This window comes from Urocitellus parryii, chromosome 4 (assembly GCF_045843805.1).
Source record: "Urocitellus parryii isolate mUroPar1 chromosome 4, mUroPar1.hap1, whole genome shotgun sequence".
Taxonomy (NCBI): domain Eukaryota; kingdom Metazoa; phylum Chordata; class Mammalia; order Rodentia; family Sciuridae; genus Urocitellus; species Urocitellus parryii.
This window is the reverse complement of record NC_135534.1, coordinates 173,603,667-173,621,535: the sequence shown is the minus strand read 5'-3', so window position 1 is coordinate 173,621,535 and position 17,869 is coordinate 173,603,667. Positions and strand designations below refer to the sequence as shown.

Genomic DNA, 17,869 nt, shown 5'->3' with positions numbered 1-17,869 from the left:
AAATACATGGTACCACCAAACAAAAACAAAACAAAACAAAAAAAACAAGGAAATGTGGTGAAAGAGTATGGGCATTAGTAAACAAGATGTTAATACTGGTTCATTAATAAATGAACAAAACTGATGGCAGATGTTAGTAACAAAGGAAAACAGCAGGGTAAATAGGAACTCTCAGTGATTTCACATTTATGAAATGTATTCGTAAAGTTTAAAGCTTTTTAAAATAAAAGGTTAGCCATGTGCATTGGCAACACCTCTAATCCCTGCATCTTAGGAGGCTGAGGCAGGAGCTTCACAGGTCTGAAGTGCCTGCAATTTAGTGAGATCCACAGCAACTTAATTAAACCCTGTCTAAAAATAAAAAGGTCTAGGGATGTATCTCCATGGTGAAGTGGCCTTAGGTTCAATCCCCAGCACAAAATAAACAAATAAACGAATAAAAATAAACAAGAACTTGATGAGAAAGCACAGTAAGAAACCATTTTGTATCCAACTAGGACAGGTGAAATAGAAAACAAAGTGTTAAAGGAGATGGGAAAACTGAGCTACATGTCGAACCTGTTTTGCCATTATACTTTTTTTTTTTTTTGGGGGGGTACACACACCTACTCAAAGAAATGTAAAACTATTGTAGTCACTTTGGAAAACAGTTGGGAAGTTCCTCAAAACTTTCAACAGAGGGCAGGGGATGTGGCTCAGCATGTGCACTGCCCTGGATTCAACCCCCAGCAGAACACACATTAAACACAGTTACCAATTGACCCAGCAGTTCCACTCCTAGGTAAATATCCAAGGAAATGAAAATAGATAACCACTCAAAAATGTGTACATACTTTTAATAGTACATCATTCATAATAATCCAAAATGGAAAAACCCAAATGTCCCTTGACTGGAGGCATAAAATATGGTATAACCATACCACATATATGAATACGTGTGATTTAATAATACAGTGTGATTTAATCATACAAAGGGATAAATGCCATAAAAAGAAATGAAACAGGCTAAGGATGTAGTTCGGTGGTTGAATACCTGTATGCAGGAGGTCCTGAGTTCAATCCTTAGTATAATTTAAAAGGGGGGGGGGGGGGAGAGCGCCACTGGGACTGTGGCTCAGTGGTAGAGCACACGCCTGGCATGTGTGAGGCCCTGGGTTCGATCCTCAGCACCACATATAAATAAATAAAATAGAGGTATTGTGTCAACCTACAGCTAAAAAAAAAAAAAATTATAAAAAAAAGGAGTTGAAGTATTGATACATACCACAGCATGAATGAATCTTGAAAAGTTTATGCTAAATGAAAGAGGTCAGTCACAAAATAATACATATTATGTTTGCATCCTTATGAAAGGTCTAGAATAGGCAAATCCACAGACACAGAAAGTCAACTGATGGTTTCCTAGGGCTGGGAGATTTGGGAAGTAATGAACAGAAATTGTTCGTGTATGGGTTTCCTTTAAGCGTAATGAAAACATTCTAATGTTGATCGTATTAACAGCACAAACCTGTGAGTATACTAAAAAACTTTTAAATTGTAGATTTTAAATGGGTGACTTGTATGGTATGTGAATTATACTTCAATAAAGTTTTTTTTTTTTAAAAAGACTAGAACACTATAAATTCTTTTTTGCCAAAAAACTTAGAATAGAGATATTTAGTTTATGTCCTAAAAATTTTATTTTAAAACATTACTCCACTGTGAATTCTTAGTCCTTCTCTTCTAATATACAGTAATACTAGTCTTTGTTACATTTGAATATGTATGTATGTATATGTAAATAAAATTGAAGCCATTCTTTGCCACATTCTAGAACCATATAAATTATACATGGATCTATAAACTAATATAGAACAAATGTTTATCTGATTAATATATTTCCTGAGGCTAAAGGTATACATCACTGATAGAGTGCTTGCCTAGCAAGCCTAAGGCCTTGAGTTTGGTCTCTAGCACACCAAAAAAAAAAAAAAAAAAAAAAGAGAGAGAGAGAGAGAGAAAGAATTTTCAACATTTATTTAAAAATAAAAAAATAGCTGGGCGCACTGGCACACGCCTGTAATCCCAGTGGCTCAGGAGGCTGAGGCAGGAGGAATGCAAGTTCAAAGCAGGCTTCAGCAAAAGTGAGGCTCTAAGTAACTCAGTGAGACCCTGTCTCTAAATAAAATACAAAATAAGGGTGGGAATGTGGCTCAGTGGTCAAGTGCCCCTGAGTTCAATCCCTGCTACCCTACCCAAAAGAAAGAAAGAAAGAAAGAAAAAGTATCATCAAATTACAGTGTTTTTAATCAACAGTACATTAATGATAATGGCAATAACTCAATATAGAATTAGGGGGTGTGCTGGGGTGTGAACCTAGGACCTCATATATACTACACCAGCACAAAATTAGTTTTTAATTGTGTAAGTGATTTCTTAAATATATTTAATAGGATTAACAGTGTAACTGGTTTTAAAATTTCTTAAGCAGTAAGATCATCCCCTATACATAAAAACGAAAGATGATGAAATATCAATCTAGATAAATAATCAAGAGATGAGTAGTCAAAGAAGAAATCACATGAAATATGTCTTCCAAACATCAAAAGAAACACACATGAAACTAACTAAATAAATAAAAGGCATCAGATAAATAAACTCAGTTTTGAGTCTGTAAAGTCTTAAGATCTGTCTGCAAAAAGTAATAAGAATATTAAAGAAACAACAAAAGTCATGGGGTCCAAAGAAGCAAGGTAGAACTTACGACAATGTAAGAGGAAGAATCCATGTTTATAAAATTCCTTCCACAGTGAACACAGGGAAATAAAAATCACATGCATTATTCCTCAGTAAATAAAAACATTTTGAAAGAAGCATACATAAAGTTCTAAATGAAGACAAACAACTCCAAACAGGAAGGATTTTTTTTGCATAGCTTAAAAAAACAGTACATAATCTTATTTGACTAGAGGCAAAAAAAAGGAAAAATGAGAATTTCACACACAAAAAGACCATTATTAAGGTAGTGTGTAACTATGTAACTGTAATCCTAGTAAATTCTTGGGATGCTGAGGCAAGATTGCTTAAGTAAAGTTCAAGGTCAGCCTGAGCAAAAACCAAAACCAAAATTAAAAAATAATTTTTCTTAATTTAACACCTTACCTCACATTCTGAGTAGGATTCCACCTTTCAGAGGGCAGTTCTCCACTCTGTGGGTCATCTACAGGAGGATGAAGTATCGAAATGCATACATCTCCATTCTACAAAACACAATATCATATTTAGTAAATATCCCACAGTGCCATACCATACAAAAAGGTACATATCAGTTCTATTTAAGTTTCCTTTGTTCCTAAATACGTGCATGCTATTAATTAAGGGAGAAAACAATTCTTTTTCTAGCATAATAAAGATTCATTTGAACCATCTCTAAAACATATTTCTTAGCTAAAAAAAGAAACACCTATAGGGCCATAAAATAAACTATTAAGTAAAAAAAGAAAAAGACAAATATGAGGGGCTAGAGTTGTGGCTCAGGGTAGAGCACTCGCCTAGCATGTACAAGGCCCTGGGTTTGATTCTCAGCACCACATAAAGATAAATAAATAAAATAAAGGTATTGTGTCTAACTAAAAAATAAATATTTTTTAAAAAGTATTAAAAAAAAGACAAACATGATACTTCCTAAATATACAGTTACAGGAACTCACCACTATGGTTATTTCATTTAGTGTCACAAATGTAAATTATAGGACTTAAAGACCTAATCCAGAATTACATTAAGATTATTTCAGGGGCTGGGGATGTGGCTCAAGCAGTAGCGCGCTCGCCTGGCATGCGTGCGGCCCGGGTTCGATCCTCAGCACCACATACAAACAAAGATGTTGTGTCCGCCGAGAACTAAAAAAAAATAAATATTAAAAATTCTCTCTCTCTATCTCTCTCTCTCCTCTCTCACTCTCTCTTTAAAAAAAAAAAAAAGATTATTTCAAACACATAAGGATGGCATAAAAAGGGCAATGCAGAGTATTAATTCAATAGATAAGACAGATATACAAAACACATTTATATAAATGTATCGTTTTTAAAAGATGAAATATTTTTAATAAAATGAAATTTAAATAACTATATTCTAAAACTTTGTATTACATGTAGATCCCAAAGGAAAAACTAAATATGGGCAGATGAAAAAAGGGAGGTAAAGTAGAAGGACTTGTAGTTGTGGGGATTTGGGATGGGTCTGTAATAACAAATACAACTTTAACAACTTAAGGGAAATTTAGATATAAGTTTGGAGAAATAAGCCAACGCAATAAATTGTAAAATAATGCTTTGGTACTTGTATTTGTTTTTTATTGCAATAAATTCATTATCTTACATTGACAACAACAAATTCATTATCTTACACTGACAGGCCAATTTATAAAGCAAAACATACCATTTTTTAAAAAAGAGAGAAACTACCTTTTTCCCTTGGCATCCTTTATCTTCAAAGCATTGTTTTATTTTTCTTGGCCTTTCTTCCAGAATTACATTTCCTCTAACTCATTTTCTGTCTCTTCCTTCTACTAAGGACTCTTCTGATTACATCAGACATCCCAGATAATCCCAAATAATTTTCCTAAAGTCAGCTGGTTATCTATATTAATTACCCCTTGACATGTAATATATTTACAGATTTGAAGGATTCAGATGTCAGCATTTGGGGAGAATCATTATTTTACATACTTTAACAGTGAACATTCTAGTTTTGCTGAAGAAAAGAGTACAGAAGTCAAAAACAGAACAAAACAGTAAAACCAGCACAAAAAAATCAAGTCAGAATAATATATTGCTTGGAATTTTAAATGTATGTAACTAAAAATTCTGGGTAATGGAATAACATAAACAGATTTGCATATTTTAAAATGGGCATTTTAGCCAGGGGTTGGCACATGCCTGTAATCCCAGCTGCCAGAGAGGACGAGGCATGGAAAGTTTAAGGCAACTTACAGAGACCCTGTCTCAAAAGAAAATAAGTGATAGGGATATAGTTCAGTAGTACAGCACTTGCCTAGCATGCAAGAAAGTCACCCTGAGTTTGTTCTCCAATATCCCTTCCCAAAACAGGGGAGTGTTTTAATAAATACAAACAATGCATTTGACAAATTTCAACGATGAACAGAAAGAAACTATCATAACATGAAAAGGGGCATTTGTAAAAATTTAAAAAAAAAAACAGAGCTACATTCCTATGTAAATGTAAACAATAAAAGTTTTCTTCTTAAGAGCAGAACAAGAAAAGGACACTCACTTGAACTACTGCTATCTAACAGTTTTTACTTTTTCTTTCATTCATTCATGGTACAGGGGATTTAACCAAGAGGGTATTCTACCACTAAGCTATACCACCAGGGCCTCTTTTATTTTATGACAATATCTCACTAAGTTGCGAAGGCTGACTTCAAATTGTGATCCTGCCTCAGCCTCTGAAGTCACTGGGATTACAGGTACATGCCACCAGGCCCAGCCTAATATTGTTTCTACTCAGTACAATTAGACAATAAATAATAAAAGAAATATGAATTGAAATGAAGAATTAAAATCATTTGTATTCACAGATGATATGATCCTACACATGGAAAATTCCAAAGAATCAATAAGAAAGCTACTAGAGATAAGAAATTTAGGAAGTTTTAAGACACACAGTAAATCCTCAGCTTTTTCTTTTCTTCTCTTTTCTAACAGTACTGGGGATTGAACCCAAGGCTACATCCACAATCCTTTTAATCTTTCATTTTTGAGACAGGGTCTCCCTAAGTTTGAGCCCTCTTGCCTTAGCCTCATGAGTACATGCGATTATAGGTGCATACCATGTGCCTAGTCTTCAAATCAGTGTTATTACCATATATCAGCAAATAACCCTTAAAAAGAACAGTTTCTTAAAAATCCATTCATAAAGGCTAGGGTTGTGGCTCAGTGGTAGAGCACTTGTCTAGCACATGTAAGGCAATGGGTTTGATCCTCAGCATCACATAAAAATGAATAAATAATTAAAGTTATGTCCATCTACAACTAAAAAATTTTTTTAAATACATTCATTATAGGCATTTAAAGGAATAAATCTAATTGAGGTCATGAAAAACCTGTACATTGAAAAAAATAAAACAATGCTCAAAGAAACTTGAAAAGACCCAAAAAATGTAAAGACACTGTTAAAATGGTAATATTCCACAATTTAAACTACAAATTCAACACAAACCCTATCAAAATACTACCTTCCATTTTTGCAAACACTGACAAGCTCATCCTAAAATTTATAGAGAAATTTAAGTGAACCAAAGTCAAAATAGTTTTGAAAAAGAACAAAATTTTAAGACTCATACTTCCTTGTTTAAGAATGTACCACAAAGCTTACAGTCACCAGACAGTTTAATACTACCATAATGACAGACATATAGATCAACTGAAAAGAATTTAAGAGTCCAGAAATAATCCCATATGTCTATAGTCAATAGTCATTTGGGTGGGGTGGGGGTGCCAGGGATTGAACCCAAGAGTGATTAACCACTGATCCACATCCCCAAACCCCCACTTTTTAAAAAAAATTTTTTTTAGTTAACGGACTCTTTATTTTTATTTTATTTATATGTGGTGCTGAGAATTGAACTTAGTGTTTCACACATGCTAGGCTAGTGCTCTACCACTGAGCCACAATTCCAGGCCCCCAACCCTTTTTGATTTTTATTTTGAGACAAGGTTTGGCCAAGTGGCTGAGGCTGATCTCAACCTTGTGATCCTCCTGCCTCAGCTTCCCAAATTGCTAGGATTGCAGGTGAGCTCTACCACTCGTGGCTTGTCAACAGATCTTGGATGAAGAAACCAAGACTATTCAATGGGACAAGAATGGTCCCTGGTCTCTCAAAAAATAATAAATGGATTTCCTTAAACAAAAGAATAAAATTGAACTGTTACCTGAAATCATATACAAAAATAAATCAACAATGGATCAAAGATCTAAATGCTAAAATCATAAATTCCTAAAAGAAAACATAGGGATAAATTTTCATGACCTCAGACTTGGTAGATTTTCAGATGACAAAAAAATCATAAGCAACAAAAAAGGACATTTAACAAGAAAGTGAGTAGGCAATCTATTGGATGGGAGAAAATATCTGCAAATCATATATATGATTTCAATATCTAGACTGTCAGAAAGGAAAGGAAAGTAAGGGAAGGGTAGCAGAGAGGGGCAAAGGGGAGAAAAGGGGAAGAGGGAGGGAAAGGGAAGTAGGGAGCAAACAAGAGACATTTCTCCAAAGAAAATACACAACTAGCCAATACGAGAATGAAAGGATGTTCAACATCATTAGTCATTAGAGAAATGCAAATCAAAACCAAAATGAGATACTACTTGGCTTACACATTTCTGATTAAATGATAAAATATTCATGTTCATGTGTTCGGGTCCCTTCTTAAATACAACTGAGTAAAATCATGTAAAACAGAAATTTATAATTGACAACACAAATATACATAAAATGAACATCATTAATACTAATTTGTTTTATGAATTTTAAAAATTTATTTTAAAATTACATGAAGTAGATTTAATATAATGAACTTAGGCAATTATTTCCTAGTTTGAAAAATCATAAGGCAATGCAATATTACAATTTTCTATGTAATCAATCCTAATGTGATTCCTTTGGTTTGTTATTAATTTCTACTTGGTATAAACATTAAAGTTAATTCTCAGAGAAATCATCGTAAGACCTCTACAAGTTAATTCCACCAGGAAAAGAATAACTCAATACTTAATCATTCAGACTCAATCATGCAAATGATCAAAAGAAATGGAGCAGAATGTGCTTCCATTTGTTTTATTCTAAAAATATTGCCATTTATTATATACAAATAATTTTATTATTATCACACAAGAGACACTAAGCTCTTATTTATAAAAACATTCTAACAGAACTTCCTATCAAATTATAAACCCTAACAATATAATGATGTTCACAAAGGGTGTAGAAATACCATAATGTGCAAGTAAGAAATGGCAGAAAAACATGGGTGGGTACTATTTTTATCTGGTTTGGTTTTTTAAAGAAATGGATGTTAAAAAATGGCCTTTTCTGGATAGTTTAATAATATAATTTATCAGGAGCTCAGGAAGCTGAGGCAGGAGGATCCCAAAAAGCCAGCTTTAGCAACTCAGTGGGGCCTGAAGTAAATTAAGAAGACCCTGCCTCAAAGATAGATAGATAGATATATAGATAATAGTAATATGCATGAACTAGGGATATGGCTCATTGGTTAAGTGCCCCTGGATTCAGTTCATGGTAAAAATGTGTGTGTGTGTGTGTGTGTAAAATATATATATATATATATGTGTAAAAATTAGTTGTCCTCATTATCCTAGATTGCTTCTTCTAGGACCCACTAAGAATAATAAAATCTGAGGATGCTCAAGTCCCTTATGTAAAACCTATATATATCTTTCCATATACCATTTATGTATTATATATATATTTATTTATGAATGAAGTAGGGCTCCCAATGGTGTCCAGGCTGCCCTTGAAGCCCAGAGTTCAAGTGATTTTCCTACCTCAGGCTCCCAATCAGTGGGACTTAGAGGCACATGTCAGAGAACCCAGCCCTCCCATATACTTACATACTTTCTTCCTTTCCGTCCCTGTTCATTTATTTATATACACATAAAAACATGAAGGATATAAAATCAACACACATAAAAAATAAGGCATTTCTGAACATCAGTGACAAATCTCCTGAAAGAGAAACTAGGAAAACCACCCCATTTATAACAGCCTCAAAAAAATAAAATAATATACTTGGGAATCAACGAAAGAGGTGAAAAGACCTCTACAATGAAATTTACAGAACACTAAAGAAATAAATTAAAGACCTTAGAAGATGTAAAGATCTCCCATGTTCTTGGACAGGCAGAATTAATATTGTCAAAAAAACTATACTGGGGCTGAGGTTGTTGCTAAGTGGCAGAGTGCTTGCCTAGCATGTTTGATCCTCAGCACCACAATAAATAAATAAATAAACAAACAGATATTTTTAGCCTAAATTTTATTTCAAAAGCAATGGTTCTACAGAATTTGCAAAAATCTTTAACACTGCAAATTCTTAGGAAATTTAGGTGTCATACAGTTTATCTGACATTATGAGTATTTGTATACTCCCCACAAATTCATGTTAGGTTCTTGCCCCCTATGTGATTTTTGAATTCAAAATTTATTTGGGGTTAGATGAGAACATAAAAGTAAAGCCCTGGTCTAATGAGATTAGTGCCCTTAGAATAAGAGACAATAGAGAACTAGCTCCCACTCTCCATATCACAATGAGGGCACAAAGACTGAGTAAATGAATTAGTAGCATCTAGGCCACCCATCTATATTTTTAGCCACAAGTGACTAAAAGAACATGTTTTAGGCCAGGTGCAGTGTCATAAGCCTATAATCTCAGTGGCTCTAGAGGCTGAGCCAGGAGAATCGTGAGTTCAAAGCCAGCCTGAGCAAAAGAGAGGCACTAAGCAACTCAGTGAGACCTTGTCTCTAAATAAAATGCAAAATAGGGCTGGGGATATGGTTCAGCGGTCTAGTGCCCGTGACTTCAATCCCCAGTACAAAAAAAAAAAAAGAAGAAGGACAACGCTTTAGAAAAAGCATATTAAAATAATAAGGTCTATTTTTAAACTATTATTAAATCAATTAATACTTAAAAATCCATGTCCACAGTCAGGGTATGGCATAGCTCAGTAACAGATGCTGCTTAAGATGCACAAGGCTCTGAGTTCAAACTCCAGCACACATATACATAAATAAATAAGAACAAAATGCCCTGGGCTAGGGTTGTAGCTCAGTGGTAGAGTGCTTGCCTAGCCCATGTGAGGATTGATTTGGTTCAATCCTTAGCACCAAATAAATAAATAAATACAATAAAGGTATTGTGTCCATTTACAACTAAAAAGTATATATGTGTATATAAATATAAAATATATTAAAAGACACAGACACACACACACACGCACACACACACAAACTGGCTGGATGCTACTGGAATAGTCAAATTAGAATACCCTTACATTGTGGGGGGCTATAGAGATTAGTATTAGAGTCAACTGGGTAAAGAATCAAGAGTCATTCTCCAGAATTAAAGGCTAATGTAAAATAGCAAAATATTTTCATATGGATTACCAGGTAGTCTGGGGTACAATATCTTATTATATTATAAGCTTTATTTTGTGACTATGTAAGTGACATTTATTTATAAGCATTATACAGGAGAAATGATTTGTTCAGTACATCAAAAATACGTAGATCTTTATATTTTTGAAGGAAAGCTCTATACTGTTTTATATACCCTAGTACTAAAAGGATCATTAAATATTAAATACTTTTGTATACTTTCACTGTTTCGCACTGAACCAAAAACTGCTCTGAAAAATAAAGTCCACTATTAAAAAAATTTTTTAATACAATGAGCAGTGAGACTTTGAGTTCCCTTATCTGTGAGGTTTTCAGTGAAATGTATGTGAATATGTGATTTTAATACGGTTTGTGAAGCAAATGAGACCCACTGATCATCCACTTTTGAACTCACAATAATATGTAACAGCAAACTATTACTTTTAAAAACTCACTTAACATACTGCAAAGCAGAGAATGGATTGTGCAATATAGTCATATAGAAAATTCATATTAAATTCCTTCCTTTCTTTTTTCCCTTGATTAATCATAAATTTCAAAGACACAGTAATGATACAGGAAATTTTTAAATATTAAATTCATTCAAAGAATAGTATTTACAATTTTTTAAACTGAAGTGTTTAATAAATTACAACCAAAGTTCCTGATTTTTAAAACTAGATGTAGGGCTGGGGATATAGGTCAGTTCTCAGAGTGCTTGCCTCACATACACAAAAGCTGTGAGTTCAATCCCCAGCATCACACATACACTAAGTAACAATTGATCTATTTTCTATTGATAACAATCTTTATAATATTCATTTTTAAATGTTTGTTAACTTGCCAAAAACTAATTCATCAATTCATATATTTTAGAATTTAAGTTAGATTGTGCTTTTGTATTTGTTTTGTTGATAATTGTTTCACACTCCCTCCTCAGATACAAATATCCTTGCAGTATGTAATTTAGTGACTACCAATTTGATATCAAGGTCCACTGTTTATATCATGGGTAAGAAGAAAGCAACTCAAGAGCATACCTTTGGCCAAGAACCATTAATCCCAGATTTGTAGAATATTGACACTGGCTCAAAAAATATCATTCTAATATCATTTCCCAGAGTACAGCCAATCATGTGATTACAGTCACTTATGATGCTTTTGACTATATATAAAATTTTTCTTTGGTAAAGGATTGAACACAAGGGGCTTAGAACCTATACCAGCCCTTTTGAAATTTAAGAGACAAAGTCTCTCTTAAATTACTGAGGCTGGCCTTGAATCCTTCTGTCTCAGCCTCCCAAATAGCTGGGATTATAGGCGTGTGCCACTATATCCAGCTTCAAATTTTATTTCAAATTATGATCTATTGCTTCATTAAAAACAAAAATTAGGGGCTGGGGATGTGGCTCAAGTGGTAGCGCGCACGCCTGCCACGCATGTGGCCCAGGTTCGATCCTCAGCACCACATATAAACAAAGATGTTGTGTCCGCCGAAAACTAAAAAATAAATATTAAAAACTCTCTCTCTCTCTCTCTCTCTCTCTCTCTCTCTCTTTAAAAAAAAAAAAAATAATAATCCCAAGCCCTCAGAAGGCTGATAGAGGATTGAGGATCGCAGTTCAAGGCCAGCCTCAACAACTTAGTAAGTCTCTAGGCAATTTAGCAGGACTGTCTCCAAATTTAAAAAAATCAAAAGGGCTGGGATACAGCTCAGTGATAAGGTGCCCAGGAATTAAATCCCCATTATTTAAAAAAAAAAAAAAAAAAGTATGGAAATGCATGTACTTTATTGGAGATAAAAATTATTATGAATATTATATTCTATACATACATATTTTTAAAATTTGGTACTGGGAATTGAACTCATGGCTGCTTTACCACTGAGTTACATCCCTAGCTTTTTATTTTTTATTCTGAAATAGGGTCTTGGCTAAGGTGCTGAGGCTGGCTTCAAACTTTCAATCTTCCTGCCTCAGGCTCCTGAGTCGCTGAGATTACAGGCATACACTACTGTGCCAGGCAAAAGGTATTTTTAAATATCACCATCTAATGCTGCTAACTCTTGAGAGAAGTCAATAGCTTAAGTTGTGAAAGACTAAAAGGAATTTAATTAACAACTACACCTTCTTTAGAGCTTTGAGTCCTTTTTCTTGTTTTAAGTCTTTTTTAAGAGAGGTCTCAGATAACTGTGATAGGAATAAATTAGTAAATGACTTTAAGGTTTTGTTCTTGATAGCAAGACAAAAGGCTGGTCCTCACTTTTCCCTTGCTACCTTAAGCCTATCTATACTGTGTAGGTTTTGTTATTGTTACCATAGTTGCAAGAGCTTCACAAGACACCAAATCTGTTGATGGCTTATCTTGGACTTCCTAGGTTTCAAGCACTGTGAACAATAAATTTCTGTTGGTTATAAATTCCTCAGTCTAAGATACTTTGTTGTAGCAGCCCAGATAGACTAAGATAAATACCAAAATACTTCTGTGAATATTGAATTCAATTTAAATTCATGAAACAATGAGTTATTTCTACAGACCCTTCCCTACAACAGAATAACTTTGATACACAGGACAGTAGAATCACTGAATTATGATTATGCTAAGTACTAAAAAAGAAGAAACAATATTATGGGAGCTAATTTCTGGCAAGAAAACTACATTACCTTTCAGCACTAGTTTGTCCTGTGTGAAAAAGCAAAGAAAACTGAAGATATCTTACAAAAAAAGCAGACTGTAGAAAATAATAATTCTGCTCAAAAGCGCTAATGCATTATTCTAACATCCTCATGAATTAGCCCAAAGCTAGGTATGTTTCAATCAACAAAACTAGAAATGCTTCCTTCAGGCATGTTGACTTGTCCAACAGAATAACCTCACCTTGGATTTATTCCAAAAGAGGCTCTCAAATGCTCAGCAGCAACTCCTGAAAGGAGGCCAGTCCAAATGTAGTAGGATAAATCCCCCCAAAAAGCTGAATCTCTGACATAGCAACAGGTGACCCTTGCTGTAAAGTTAGAGGATAAGTACACAAATAAATTTGTATTACTTTATCTATTAAATTTTTAAAAATGCAAATGGTAACACATGTGCATAATAATCTTTAGCAACCAGCTGGGAAGATTTCAAGCCTCAATCTTAACTTGAATATACACGGGCTATTATAAAACTACCCTCAATTTTAAAATAATTAAATCAGAGACTCCTAAATAAAAGTGAAAAATCATGAACACTTCTCTATAGCTAGAGCACTACCATCACGACATACAGAGATATACAGTGTGTGTGTATGTGTGTGTGTGTGCAGTGTATGTGTGTGTACGCACACGCGCATGTGTTGCTGAGGATTGAACCAAGGGCCTCAAGCATGCTAAGTACATGCTCTACCACTAAGCTACAACCCCAGCCCAACAGGCTATTTTTAAAAGTATTAATATGGGAAATAAATATGCAGAGAAATATATGATGGACATCTCTTACCTCATAAATGTTGGGGTGCCACATTTTGGTCAAGAATCTGAAGGTAGGTGGTGAATATGGGTAGTCAATAGGAAATTTAATATGTGCCTGTAAAGAAAAAAAAATAAATGCTAATAAATGAGACAAGTTATTCATCTGCCTAATAATTTACCCAATTACACCACACAGAATCAAAGCTTCTTTCTATAGAATACAAACCTAAGAATAAAACAACTCATTTATACTATGTTATCCCCAGTGCCATAGGGTTACGAGCATGTTCTCAAAGCATGCCTTCAAATATTTATAAATGACTATGTTAAATCAAAGTTCATAGCCATTTACAGCTATTATAATTCTTAATTCATAGGGTGATATGTGTATTTTTGTATCCGTTTATAGAATACAGAACAAAGATTTTTTTAACTTTTTAATTTAAAAATTACCCCCTTACTCAGAAAAAATAAATGGAACATCTTGATGTAGTTCCTTTCAGTAGTTTTTTAGGTTTATACATGTTCATTTCCTTATAAAATTCATCTTTAAACATTTGAACATACCCTATTTTGTACTCTGCTTTTATTACCTATATCTCATAAGTATCCTTTCATGTCATAAGTTGTTAGTATTAACATATTATTCCATGTAGATGAATCATTTTTTAAAAATATTTTCTGATTTGGGGGCATTAGACTGTTTTCTTATTCTTCGGCTATCATAAATACTATCATAGCGAATGTCCGTGGAAAGATTCTCATTTAAAATAGCAGGGAATTCTGAAAAATGACCCTTGAAAATTCTCTCTTGTACAAAAGAAATGAGAAAATTGCCCAAAATTGTAAGAATCAATGTTTTCAGAATTCTAGAAGACAACCAAAAGTTTGTAGCAATTCAGGGAGTATATATTCAATGAAAATGTCTAAGGCACAATAAGAACAACAAGCTTTCTAGGTTTAATTCTGCCTAGTTCAATACTATAGCTCTGCAGTACCTTAAACCAAATACCTCACAGGGTGTGGTGGTACACATTTGTAATCCCAGTGGCTCAAGAGGCTGAGACAGGAGGATCTTGAGTTCAAAGCCAGCCTCGGCAATGGCAAGGTGCTAAGCAACTTTAGTTTCTCTAAAGAAACTACAAAATAGCACTAGGACTGTGGCTCAGTGGTCAAGTGCCCCTGAGTTCAATCCCTGAATCCCCCCCCCCCCAAAAAAAAAAACTCATATTCAAACCTAACAGGCATAGAAGAAAACACTATGGTCTGGAAGTTCCTTAAACTTTACTCTCCTCAGGGAACTGTTATTATTAGACACAGCTACTGCTTGGAACCTGACCAATAAGAAAACATTTTCCCTGGAGGCACATGATTGTTTAACTTCAAAGCTGCCTGAGTTGGGAGTGGGAGGACAATAAAACACACTAAGGAAAAAGAAATAATTGGGGGCTGGGGTTGTGGCTGAGTGCTCCCCTAGCACAGGCGAGGTCCTGGGTTCGATCCTCAGCATCACATAAAAGTAAATAAAGATATTGTGCCCAACTACAACTAAAAAATAAATATTAAAAAAAGAAAGGTATCTTAAAAGAAAAAGAAAGGAAGAAAGAAATTGGAGTACATATCATTTGTAAAGCTCTGACAAGTTTCTACAGATCTAGAAGACCATGCCAATGTTTATAGGTACATTCTTAAGGCTCTACATATGCTCAGGAACAACTTGGGAAGGCCCCAAGCTCACATCTATGACTTATGCGCAAGTAGGAAGTGAAAGCTAAGGTAGAGTCTGCAACAGTTTGGCTGTATGTTAAAAGGCATGCTCCAACACACAGACAGCCTCTTCACAAAGCCCAGGTAATCCATTGATTCCAGCAAATTAAGGAAATCTCTGTATAATCACTAGCTGACAGAATAGAGAATTCACTGGCTATAAGAAAAAATAGAGGTATTATAAAATTAGTCTAAAATAAAGTCACTAAACAAGCAATTTCAACAGTAACAAAAACAAACCTGAGGAAGGGAACACTCTAATTTCTACAACTGTCAAATTATATTATTTAAATATCCAATAAAAGAGTATTACAGGTTAAGGCTGGGGCTCAGCACTAGTGCACTTGCCTGGCATGTTGAGGCACTAGGTTCAATCTCAGCACCGCATACAAGTAAATAAAATAAAGGTCTATCAACAACTGAAAAAAACCTTTTTTTAAGTATTACAAGTCATTAAAAAAAACCGTGATTCATAAACAAGGAAAAAATAATCAGTATAAAGCAAAGGTCCCAATGCTAAGTTTACTGAACAAAGACTTTGAAAGACTACATTAAACATTTCAAAGTATTGAAGGAAAGCATTAAGTGTCTTATAACATTTCAATGGAGGGAGGGGGAAGAGAAGCAAGAAGAAGAAAAATGATGACACTGGATTCTGAACCCCTGAGTTCTGGCCCTGGTATTCTTTTCTAGTCCTCTACCTTTGGCAAATCACTTAAATCTCTAGACTTCAATTTCCTTTTTGTATGAAATAGTGAAAAAACAATGATTAGAAAGTTATCATAAGGGGCAAGATGGCACATGCTACAATCACAACTATTTGGGAGGTTGAGGCAGGAGGATTGCAAGTTCCAGGTCAGCCTCAGCAACTTAGTGAGATCCTAAGTAACTTAATATGACCTGTCTCACAATAAAACGTAAAAAGACTGGGAATGTGGCTCAATGGTTAAGTGCCTTAGGTGCCCATGGGATCAATCCCCAATACCAGAGAAACAACAACAAACAAGGAAAGTTATCATAAGGATACAAATTTTAAAAGACTGTTTACTAAAATATTTTCCAAAAGTAAAAGGAGAAAATCTTCAAGCTTAATCAGAACACTTGTTCTCATTCATTCCCAATCCAAGTAATAATCAAAATATGACTTGAATAGATTACAAATTTAATGAGAGCAAAAGAAATTAAAGCACTGACTGGCGACTAAGGAATTAATTTTTTTTTAGCTAATTGTATTACAGTTAGTTTTCAAAAACTAGCCAGGGGGATCACAAGTTGGAGAAGAGCTTTGGCAACTTAGCAAGGCCCTAAGCAACTTAGATAGGCTCTGTCTCTAAATAAAATATAAAAAGGGCTGGAGATGTGCCTCAGTGATTAAGTGCCCCTGGGTTCAATCCCCAGCAATAAACAAACAAACAAATAAGCATTCTAAAATATTCATAAATGAAATTACAGGATATCTGAAATAATGTGAGGCTTTGGGTGTACAGGGTATGGATAAAAACAAGATTTTGCCAGGAGTTTGTTATGGAAACTGTGTGACAGGTACATAATAGTTGAATATACTCCAATTTCTACTTTTTCTTTTTTTAATTTTTTAAAGTTGTCAACAGACCTTTATTTTATTTATTTATATGCAGTGTTGAAAATCAAATCCAGTGCCTCACACATGCTAGGCAAGCAATCTGCCACCAAGCACAACTCCAGCCCTCTACTTTCATATTGGAATAATTATTTTTTGGAGGGTGGGGTGGGCGGTGTTTGTACCAGGATTGGAACTCAGGGACACTCAACCACTGAGCCACATCCCCAGCCCTATTTTTATATTTTATTTAAAGACGGGGTCTCACTGAGTTGTTTAGTGGTTTGCTTTCTACGTTTAAAATTTTCCATAACCAGGGGGATGGTGACACTCCCCTGTAATCCCAGCGGCCCTGTAGGCTGATCATGAGTTCAAAGCCATCCTCAATAAAAGCAAACCACTAAGCAACTCAGTGAGACCCTGTCTTTAAATAAAATATAAAATAGGGCTGAGTGTCACCATGCCCCTGGTTATGGAAATTTTTAAACGTTGTAGAAAGAGCAAAAGAGGGAGGGAGGGAGGGAGGGAGGGAGGAAGGGAGGGAGGGAGGGAGGGAGGGAGGGAGGGAGGAAGGAAGGAAGGAAGGAAGGAAGGAAGGAAGGAAGGAAGGAAGGAAGGAAGGAAGGAAGGAAGGAAGGAGAAAAAGAGAAAAAGTTGAATTCGGGCTGAGGATGTGGCTCAAGCGGTAGCGCGCTCGCCTGGCATGCACAGGGTGCTGGGTTCGATCCTCAGCACCACATAAAAATAAAAATAAAGATGTTGTGTCCACTGAAAACTAAAAAATAAATATTAAAAAAAGTTGACCGATACACAATTGCTATTTTTTTATAATTTTATTTATTTATTTATTTATTTTTATGTGGTGCTGAGGATTGAACCCAGGGCTTTGCATGTGA

At 34.7% G+C, this 17,869-nt stretch overlaps 1 protein-coding gene across 1 annotated transcript in view; it reads right to left on the bottom strand.

Annotated features, from left to right (window-relative positions):
• Positions 1-17,869, bottom strand: part of Ube2r2 (ubiquitin conjugating enzyme E2 R2) — a 104,798-nt gene that overhangs the window by 20,637 nt on the left and 66,292 nt on the right. The window contains exons 2-3 of the mRNA XM_026387938.2: positions 13,656-13,742; positions 3,142-3,239 (exon numbers count right to left, since the gene is read on the bottom strand). Coding sequence (XP_026243723.1) covers positions 3,142-3,239; positions 13,656-13,742 — 185 coding nt within the window. The remainder of the gene's footprint in view (positions 1-3,141; positions 3,240-13,655; positions 13,743-17,869) is intronic.